At 31.8% G+C, this 11323-nt stretch overlaps 1 protein-coding gene across 4 annotated transcripts in view; it reads right to left on the bottom strand.

Moving 5' to 3' along the window:
• LOC106473990 (ubiquitin-associated protein 2-like) overlaps positions 1-11323 on the bottom strand; it is a 23657-nt gene that overhangs the window by 4790 nt on the left and 7544 nt on the right. For all 4 annotated transcript variants that reach the window (XM_022402376.1, XM_022402375.1, XM_022402377.1 and 1 more), the window contains exons 4-8: positions 9699-9809; positions 6163-6376; positions 4996-5076; positions 3003-3167; positions 1826-1884 (exon numbers count right to left, since the gene is read on the bottom strand). In XM_022402376.1, the coding sequence (XP_022258084.1) occupies positions 1826-1884; positions 3003-3167; positions 4996-5076; positions 6163-6376; positions 9699-9809 (630 nt within the window). The remainder of the gene's footprint in view (positions 1-1825; positions 1885-3002; positions 3168-4995; positions 5077-6162; positions 6377-9698; positions 9810-11323) is intronic.

The following is an 11323-nucleotide window of genomic DNA, read 5'->3' as shown; positions in this document are numbered from 1 at the left end:
AGTATTCTCAACTACAGAGCACTATGGATCCCAAAGTATTCTCAACTACAGAGCACTATGGATCCCAAGGTATTCTCAGCTACAGATCCCAAAGTATTCTCAACTATAGAGCACTACAGATCCCAAGTTATTAGCACATTTCTAGATTAACTCCAAGAGGGCAGTACACTAAACATCAGCTGAATAATCAAAGAGATGAAAAACAAACACCAAGCTAACTGAAAAGAATTAACATCTGGTTATGCAAAATACCATCTTTGAGTAAACAAATTATTGAAATAAACTACTTTATTTTACATTGAGTTTTATAAGCTGTGTTGCATGCATACACCACAAGCAGCCTGAACAACTATCAGTATGAAAAGGGTTAAAACGGTTACAAGCACAGAAACATAGATAAAGCCCTTTGTCAAATTATTATTGATAGTTCACATATTACCATCATATTTGTTGAATTTATACAACTTCAAAAAAGGGAACACATTAACTTTTTTTTTTTTGTCCAAGAGTTTTAAACTCCATTATCCTGTACTTTCACCATAGAATAAAGATATCAATGTTATGGTGTTTGGGTGTAGTTAATTTGTGAAGATTTAGCTTTTCAACACCAGATACAACTATTTCACCACAGCAGCCATACTGAAGTTACTGGAAACATTTAAATTAATCACCTTAGAAAAATGACAGTTAAGAAAATGTATGACATATACAAACATTCTCATATAAAACAAGAAAGTCTTCAACTGTTAGAAGTAACATTTCTATGACTTCAGTGCTGTAATCTTAAATTTTTTCACACCAATCCCAGCAAAGGATCTGATAGAACTTGTCATTTTTCACAAAACTCAAAGATAGGAAATCTTGAATGTTTTGACACTACTTCAGGATAGAACCTAATATATTATCATATTTCTCTAGCAAAACTTTCCGGATGTTACATATTTCACATTGCTACAGGATATGACTACCATGTTAGAACCCAGCATTCATCACACAACTCCATGAAAGAACTTGCTGGAATGTAAAATTTTCTACATTACTCCAGGATATGACTAACGTGTTTTAATCCAGCATTTTCCACATTACTCTACGATATGACTAACGTGTTTTAATCCAGCACTTTCCACATTACTCTACGATATGGCTAATGTGTTTTAATCCAGCACTTTACACATTACTCTACGATATGACTAACATGTTTTAAACCAACACTTTCTACATTACTCTACGATATGACTAACGTGTTTTAAACCAGCACTTTCCACATTACTCTACGATATGACTAACGTGTTTTAAACCAGCATTTTCCACATTACTCTACGATATGACTAACGTGTTTTAATCCAGCACTTTCCACATTACTCTACGATATGGCTAATGTGTTTTAATCCAGCATTTTCCACATTACTCTACGATATGACTAACGTGTTTTAATCCAGCACTTTCCACATTACTCTACGATATGACTAACATGTTTCAATCCAGCACTTTCCACATTACTCTACGATATGACTAACATGTTTCAATCCAGCACTTTCCACATTACTCTAAGATATGACTAACATGTTTCAATCCAGCACTTTCCACATTACTCTAAGATATGACTAACATGTTTTAAACCAGCACTTTCCACATTACGATATGACTAACATGTTTTAAACCAGCACTTTCCACATTACTCTACGATATGACTAACATGTTTTAATCTAGCACTTTCCATATTACTCCAGGATATAACTAGAACCATGTCTACATTCAAATTCTTAATGCACATACAACCTTTATCCGATAACACTAAACATGATGAAATCTCTATGTTACTTACACTTTCTGTCCAGTCTTCTTCACTCCAATCTTCTACTGCAGCAATATCAGACCAATTACCTGCAAGTTCAAGGAAAAGATCTGTTCAAAGAGTTACACACCTTTTTTTTATCCATTAGAAACCTTGTAAGATCATCTACAGAATTCGTATAGAAAACACTCAGGTTTTTTAAAAAACATCTTCATGTATGGCTATAAATAATGAAGTTTACCAAGCTTTAAACCTAAATTCTTCACCATTTCAAAAGGAAAATGTGTTAAGTCTTTCACACCCAGATGGGTGCAGTCACCATCAATATGTTGACTGTACCACTGAATTAATAAAAATGGTAGAAGATAAACTTGCAGTTATTTTTTCACAGATTAAAAAGTTAAATTCATTCAATAACTATTTTAATCATTTCACTGTACAATTAAAATACTTCTACAAATCAGATTATGATTGATTTCAGCACACACTCCTAATGAATTCAGAAGTTTGTACGTTTCCTGAATTCATAGAAAGTTATATCATTTTTTTAACCAATCACTATTTCTCAAGTTTGGTTGTCAAGGTACAATGCCATGAGAAGCCATAGGCTGCTGACCTAAACATGCCATGAAGCTGATACGTTTCCAGTATAGCAGAAATTTGTAAGAGATTGAAATAAGATGATAAAAGCTCATACTGGTGAAATATTGCTAAAGAACATGTAATTGTGAACAGCTTTAAAGCTCATATTGGTGAAATGTTGCTAGAAAACGTGTTTCTGAACAGCTTTAAAGCTCATATTGGTGTAATGTTGCTAGAAAACGTGTTTGTGAACAGCTTTAAAGCTAATATTGGTGTAATGTTGCTAGAAAACATGTTTGTGAACAGCTTTAAAGCTCATATTGGTGAAATGTTGCTAGAAAACATGTTTGTGAACAGCTTTAAAGCTAATATTGGCGTAATGTTGCTAGAAAACATGTTTGTGAACAGCTTTAAAGCTCATATTGGTGTAATGTTGCTAGAAAACGTGTTTGTGAACAGCTCTAAAGCTCCTATTGGTGTAATGTTACTAGATAAAGATAAAGGTTACAGTTTCATAAAATAAGAACTATATGAAAATCTCTAAAGAACAAATGAAATTAAATGTAATTAAACTCCACAAAAAAGTAAGCATTTTTCATTGTTTCTTAAAACACATCCAACATACCAACTGACATAGTAGCATCTCCTCCACCCCCTGTCTCTGCTTGTTCAGCTGTGATGTTGGTCCAAGTGTCAATCGATTGAGGAAAAGTATCAATAAGACCACCACCCATTTTTTGATTCTGAAATGTTCTACTCCGATTTCCTCCTCCTCTGCCCCTTCCACGTCCTGAGAAGTCATTAAAATTCACTACTTTGTAATCATAACTAATAATATTGTGGTAAACAATACTTTCAAATGATGTTCATTTACCCATTATAAAATTCTAACCTTACATGATACAACTTTGTGCTATACAAGTCTATACTCACTGACTCAGCGAAACATGATCACAGGTTATCATGCATTGGCCTACTCTGTTGAAACAGAACTCCACGTATTTTATGATAACTAGCACAAGTAGACAGTACTAATCTCACAACATGTTATTTATAGTCACCACTGTACTCCCTTTAAAAATTAATTACAGCTATATCAACCCCCCCTCCCCCATTAATCTCACAAGTAATGCAAGGTCAAAGTCCATCAAATAATATTACTGGTCCGAAATAAAAAGTTTTTTTTAAAGCAAACTAAAATGTCAAAAAAATCACTACACCAAAATTAACAAACCAGCTCAGAAACAATAAAATTTGATTTTTATCTTTATGTAGCATTAAAAATATAAAACCATAACAGATTATTTGAAGGTGTTCACGAAAAGCTTTTGAGAGGCGACAACTATGAGAGAAGTGTGGTTTAGAAATAATCCACATAAATAAGAAAGGAAGGGAAAATAAACAGGGAGAAAAAAATTCAGCTTTCAGATGATATATTTAATTTTTTTAGTTTTAGAACTGCTGTCTGGCAAGCATCCTCCATAAAATTATCTCTTCTTTCTGAACTGTCATACGGAGAAACTTCTAGCAGCATCTACCATAATTTGTTTTATTTTTGAACTCCCATCTAGACAGAAGTCAACTGTCTAACAGCATCTACCATAATTTGTTTTATTTCTGAACTCCCACTAGACAGAAGGAAACTGTCAGACAGTATCTACCATACTTTGTTTTAATTTTTGAACTCCCATCTAGACAGAAGTCAACTGTCTGACAGCATCTACCATAATTTGTTTTATTTTTGAACTCCCATCTAGACAGAAGTCAACTGTCTGACAGTATCTACCATAATTTGTTTTATTTTTGTAACCCCAATCTAGACAGAAGTCAACTGTCTGACAGTATCTACCATAATTTGTTTTATTTTTGAACCCCAATCTAGACAGAAGTCAACTGTCAGACAGTATCTACCATAATTTGTTTTATTTTTGAACCCCAATCTAGACAGAAGTCAACTGTCAGACAGTATCTACCATAATTTGTTTTATTTTTGAACCCCAATCTAGACAGAAGTCAACTGTCCATTATGGTAGATACTGTCAGACAGTTGACTTCTGTCTAGATTGGGGTTCAAAAATAAAACAAATTATGGTAGATACTGTCTGTTTTAATTTTTGAACCCCAATCAAGACAGAAGTCAACTGTCAGACAGCATCTACTCCTAACTTTTTTCTTATTGAGCTGCTGATGGAAAATAAATGACTGGCAGCAATCTTCTTTTTTGCTTTTACATACCATGGTTTGATAAACACTATACCAATTGATTAATCAAATGTAATCAACTGATGGGAGCATCAATTAGTAAATATCATTAATCTCTCAGTTTTAATGGAGGGTGGGCAAAAATATAAATTAGGGTTAGCAGTTTACATCTTTTTGTTAGTTTACCCATATTTTATTGGATGTAGGTAATATGAGTAGTAGATGAGAAAACTGTTTAAAATTTAATGTCATTCACACTCTTAACAAAATATGATATACAAGGCAGAAAAAAGTTAAACACGACAGATCTACAATCACATGTTTAATGAAAAAAATATATTTATACTGGGCAGGAATAATGCTGTTTCAATGATATAATTGTTTTTAAAAAACAGCAGCACATGTTAAGAACTCACTTCCAGTGCGCAGTCTACGGTTATGTTCTGACGTTCCATCTTCTAAATTACGCTCATTCTTTTCATTTTCTTTATTACGCCCTATAAGAAACATGTCACTATCATTATTACACCCTATAAAACATGTCAGTATCATTATTACACCCTATAAAAACATGTCTGTATCATTATTACACTCTATAAAACATATCATTTTCTTTATTACACCCTATAAGAAACATGTCAGTATCATTATTATACCTTATAAAACATGTCAGTATCATTATTACACTAAGATGTAATAATGATACTGATATGTTTCTTATAGGGTGTAATAAAGAAATGATATGTTTTATAGATAAAAACATATCAGTATCATTATTACACCTATAAAAACATGTCAGTATCATTATTACACCCTATAAAAACATGTCAGTATCATTATTACACCCTATAAAACATGTCAGTATCATTATTACACCCTATAAAACATGTCAGTATCATTATTACACCCTATAAAAACATGTCTGTATCATTTCTGTTTCTAAATGCTGCTTCCATGTAACAACTTCATAAGTATTCTTAAAAATGACAATACCAAATGTTAAAGAAATCTTCTACACCTTACATCTTCCAGAGTGATTTACAATTTATAATAGCACGAATAGTAGTTAGACACGGTTCAAAGGCCAATAAAACAATAAAATTTAATTATAAATAAATGTATAATGTTACGAACTTAGAGCTACTTAGGATAAATGATTGTAGTTTGTGTTTTTTTAATATTTACTTTTAAATCAAAAAATTGAGTAATGTATAGTTCTAAAATTTGAATTATAATTTACAGTTTGATAACAAACTTATTGACATAAATTAATGAAATAGTAGTTCCATAAAATTTTGAATGTGAGTCAACAAATGAGATGACATGGCCTTTCAGCTGTGACCCATCTTAAAAGGGTTAAGTAGGTCTTGATCGAGAAAGCTTTATTGTAGAAACTGAAAAGTATCCTGGATGATACAAAACCAGTATTTTTATGCTTTTATTTCTTTTTTTTAAATTAACAGTAATAAATAAATAAAAATATTTTTAAAGTCATTTTTATATATATAAAACCTAGTTACTGATAAATTTGAATATATTATAAAGACAATTTTTTGTGGTAACAATGTTTTATTGTCACTCACAATTTCTTCCTCCCCCCATCCTACTCAAGCGAGGTGGCCCTCTATTTCGAAATCCATCCCGCTCCTTGGGCTCTCTATCTCTACTTTTTTCTCCTTTGTTTCTGTTTTCTTTGTTGTTTGTTGGGCTAGTGTTGTTTGCTACAGGATGTTCCACAGGTTTATGGGCTGAAACTTGCCGGTTTTTCTTCTTTTTGCCAGTTGTTTCCCATTTTCCCTAAGCAAACATTATATTTTAAAGTTCTCCACACAAATAAGTGTCTTTTGAACAATCTCAAACTGTAAGTCAATTATTTAATGCTTAATACCTTTTACATAAATTTTCTTTATGCAAATAAATTCACACTTTGTGTAACAACAAATTTAAAACCATGACTGCTACAGAGAAAACTAATTCTTAAAAAATATCAGTCTAATGCCACAACTGTAAGGTAGTGTACGTGCAAGATGACACAACTCGAACTGTGCCTGATCTGCTATTGGGAGGATTTTTAAAACTAGAATTGAGGATGTGATCATAAAGCTTAACTCTTTTCATACAGGCACCTTTTTCTGCACATGTCACAAGATTTTACTGGATTACATTCAAAATTTAATTAAAGTACTTTATTAGGCAATACTTAGAAAAAAAAATCCTCAATTTCTCCTAGTAGGACAATTGTGACATTTGCTCTCTAGGTATTCCTTCTTTTCTGATTTATTTACCACCCACTGAAGTACAAAATTCAATGTAAATTACTCGTTAAAATATTCTCATCGCTCGGGCAAAGCTTAATTTTTACAGACATCAATCTTATTTGGTTACAGAGCCATAAACTAGAAAAACAGACCCCTCTTGCCACACCCACCTGTCACATTCTCTCTTTCAGAAATTGTTAATAGTTCTCTTCGACATTTAATACTATATTATTTATAACCAATAGAAAGCAAAAGTTTTAATTTACAGAACAAAGTATTATATTACTCTCTTTTCTGTACAGAGAATTGTCTATTTTGCTTCCAGTTAAAACTTTATTTGCACAGGAAACAGGTTTACGAGTTTGGCTGAATTTTTAACAGCTCTTGTTGCAAGCAGAAAGCTAGAAAAGTTGTGATAGTTATATAACATTGTCTACTTTTTGCATGTTATTATTCTGTATTCTTTGGTGCATTATTTAATTAAATAAAAATTATTTAGTGCAGTAGCCCTATTAGTATAAAAAGTATGGTTAAGTTTAAAAAAATATAAAGACCTAGGTAGTTACTACATTTCTTGTTTTTATGTGTTTCCTTTATATATTCTTATAAAAGTAACTAAAATGTAAAAATTAGAAACTTTTGGGTTAGATTAGGTAAAATAAATAGTAATAAAAATTTTCATGAGGTATGCTCACAAGCAACTAGAGAGTAGCCCTTGCATTACATAATTCAATAGGGGTAACATGAGCTACACACTCACCCAGTGATTTACAACTTATGTCGCAGTAATATTAGTTAGATACAGTTCAAATGGCAATAAAATAATAAAATTTAAGTAGAGACAGTTACTAGTTTAAAGCTATTTGGGATAAACAAATGTTGTTTCATATTACAATTTAAAGTCATTCTAGATGGAAATAAAAAGGGTAATTTCGATTTATTTCTTTTTCTTTTATGATGGTTACGAGGTCAGTCAAACTGACCAACCTCTGACAGATTTAGGGTAGACAAAATAACAGATAAAATATAAAGTTTTAGAGATCATACAAATCAAATTTGACAATTTGCAATCAAGAGAGTCAACACTTTGACTCCATATGTTCACAGACATTTTTAGTGGAAATACATCATTAAAAATTATTATTCTTTTTGTCTACAAAAGACTTACTGCTTACTGAAAGCATGTGAAATTTCATGATTATACACAAAATATACTAGAAGTTATACTATGGAAACTATAAAGGTGAATTGGGGTCACAAACTTGGCCGAGCCTGCTGGGAGAGGATTAATGAAATTTTGGAATGGAGTATTTCAAGAAGTCATTTATTCAAAATGTAAAAATGATACTGTAATTACTGCTCTTATGTAGAATTTTGTAAATTTTTAAATTAAAGAATAAAAGGCAAAATTATTTAGGGTAAAAAAAATCCATATTCACTCTTGTTACAAGGATATCAGAGTATTCCTTTGGAGATCTTAATATCCTCCATGAAACTGATTTCAAAGTATGTGAAGTTTTTGAAAACAAACCTACAATAAGCATTTCAATATTATATAACTTTTGATAATCAACCAGTCTTCATTCTTAGTAAGAACACCTGGGACTCCTATCAGTTTCTAGTTATATTAATCTTCAACAACACCTACAAATCACCAAAAGACTTCTTTATATATGTAGACAAAAACACCACATTTAAAATTTTATGAATCTTCAAATTGTGAGTTTAAAGGATTTTTTATATTATGATCTCCTCAACCATAAACTTCATTATATAGTATTTTTTATACAATTTTTGACCACGGACACAACTACCCATCTTACTGGTTGGATACAGTCCACACGTTCCCTTTAACCTTCACGGGCTTCTCCTATTTTAGTTAACAGCAAGACCTCAAGGAAACCGTAGAGCAAAGTGAAGAACACAGGAAGAAATGTAAAGATGCTGTGCTTAACTAGGTAGATAACTGAATATACGCTAAACTAGAAAACCTGATTAGTACAACTGTAACTGTTGAGATGACCCCCCAGAAGGATATCTAAGGATAATGTGTCCAGTTAGTAACTAGAAAACCTCATTAGCACAACTGTAACTGTTGAGATGCCCCCCAGAAGGATATCTAAGGATAATGTGTCCAGTTAGTTTAATTGTTATGGATATTTTCTCAACTTTTATAATCTCTGATATTCTAACTCATGATAAACTTGTTGCTTACTTGAGACTAAGCTGAGATATTGTCTGATAATCTACTAATTAGTCAAAATAACTGTATATACGCTAAACCAGAAAACCTCATTAGCACAACTGTAACTGTTGAGATGACCCCCCAGAAGGATATCTAAGGATAATGTGTCCAGTTAGTTTAATTGTTATGGATATTTTCTCAACTTTTATAATCTCTGATATTCTAACTCGTGATAAACTTGTTGCTTACTTGAGACAATATGTCTTCCCTGACATATTTCAAGCAACTTTGTGTCAAAGTAAAATAACAGAACCACTTGTATACACTGTTTAACCCTCAGTCCCTCTGGGTCTTATAACACCACCACCACGATATGCACATTGTCTAAGTCTCGGGTCACTTTGGTCAAAGTTATAATAACAACACCACCATATGCACATTGTTCAAGTCTCGGGTCAATTTGGTCAAAGTTATACTGGTGATAAAACATAGCATATACTGCCCTTGTCTGTTCGCATCTTAGGTCAGTAAAGTCCTCAAAAACCTTAAATTATTAAATAAAACAAGAAATTTAAGACGTACATAATTACATATGAATATCAACATTTGAGTACTCTGGATAGTTTTTAAAATACTGTAAAACTGAAACATGTTAAATTTTATAATAAAGTTTTACCTCACTCTGGACACCTTCTAAAAGCAAAGTAATGGCTTTGTCAGGATCATTATCACTGTCATGCAGAGCAATAATGGCATCATCCTTCGATCTATTTGTTATCTCCATTACCTGTTAAAGACAGTTATCTTTATAAAACAACAATACAACTGTATTCTTACAACATGTGTATGGTTTTCATATAAAATATTGTATTCAAATTTAGTAATAATGAGCATTAACAGTGCTGTACAAGAACTCAAACATTTCAATCATATCACACTGTCATATATTATATATCAATAATTCAGAAAACGACTACTTTCTTTATCCAAAAATATATTTTAAATACATTATGTTGGTTACATAGTAAACAAAAATGTTTTCTCAATGTGTTTTAAACTTATTCTAATTGCTCAGTCACACTAACATGCATGAATGGTTTGTCATCACACTCGATCATTTTCTTGGACATCAGAAATCTCTTAGCCGAATAACACATTCTTTCTTGAACCAGTTTTTTAATTTTTTAAACCATAAAATGTGATTGTTTTGGTTTAACTGTTTCACACTTTTAATGACTGAGCACTTTATAACTCATTCAGAAACAACTTAGACAAAAATTCTATAACACATTGCAAATCAAGAAAGGCTATAACCTTTACTGATTCCTCACATTTTAAAACATCCATGTGATAAAGTTGATCAATATTCTCTCCAGATGACAAGAATTCCCCCAAAGTCAACTTTGTGTCAACAGTTTCATGTCTAATGTATTATTGAAGTCTTTAATAAAAAGTGACAAAACAATTCATATCACAGACAGACTTACAGAAGTTTGTCAGGTCTCCCATGAATTGTGTATGATGTCACTGCTAAGCTACTAGTGACTATTTACAGTTTACGCAGCTGCAGTAAAGTTTGTTCACAAAACATTGTTGCATTACATTTCAATAGGTCTTCTTTTTGCACCAGATAAAGTGGAGAATATACATAAATAGACAACTATTGACGTAGTTAGAGAGGAGAAAGTTTATGTATTTTGTGTCTTTATGTCAACTTAAAGTCTGGGAAAGGCTCTGGTGACTTGTATGATGAAATGTTAATGTATCATTTTTCAGTAAGTTATTTGAACTTGGTTCTCATACTGTATAATAAATATTTCACACCAGTATAAATAAAGATTAAACGGTAAAGACAGTATGATACTGTAATGGTTAGGAAGCATCAAGTCAACAATGTTTTGTGAACAAACTATCTGACAGTATGATACTGTAATGGTTAGGAAGCATCAAGTCAACAAAGTTTTGTGAACAAACTATGACAGTATGATACTGTAATGGTTAGGAAGCATCAAGTCAACAATGTTTTGTGAACAAACTATCAGACAGTATGATACTGTAATGGTTAGGAAGCATCAAGTCAACAATGTTTTGTGAACAAACTATCAGACAGTATGATACTGTAATGGTTAGGAAGCATCAAGGCAACAAAATTTTGTGAACAAACTATCAGATAGTATGATACTGTAATGGTTAGGAAGCATCAGGTCAACAATGTTTTGTGAACTGACAGTATGATACTGTAATGGTTAGGAAGCATCAGGTCAACAATGTTTTGTGAACAAACTGACAGTATGATACTGT

Source organism: Limulus polyphemus, unplaced genomic scaffold (genome assembly GCF_000517525.1).
Source record: "Limulus polyphemus unplaced genomic scaffold, Limulus_polyphemus-2.1.2 Scaffold6704, whole genome shotgun sequence".
Classification (NCBI taxonomy): Eukaryota; Metazoa; Arthropoda; class Merostomata; order Xiphosura; family Limulidae; genus Limulus; species Limulus polyphemus.
This window is presented reverse-complemented; position numbering and strand designations above follow the sequence as displayed.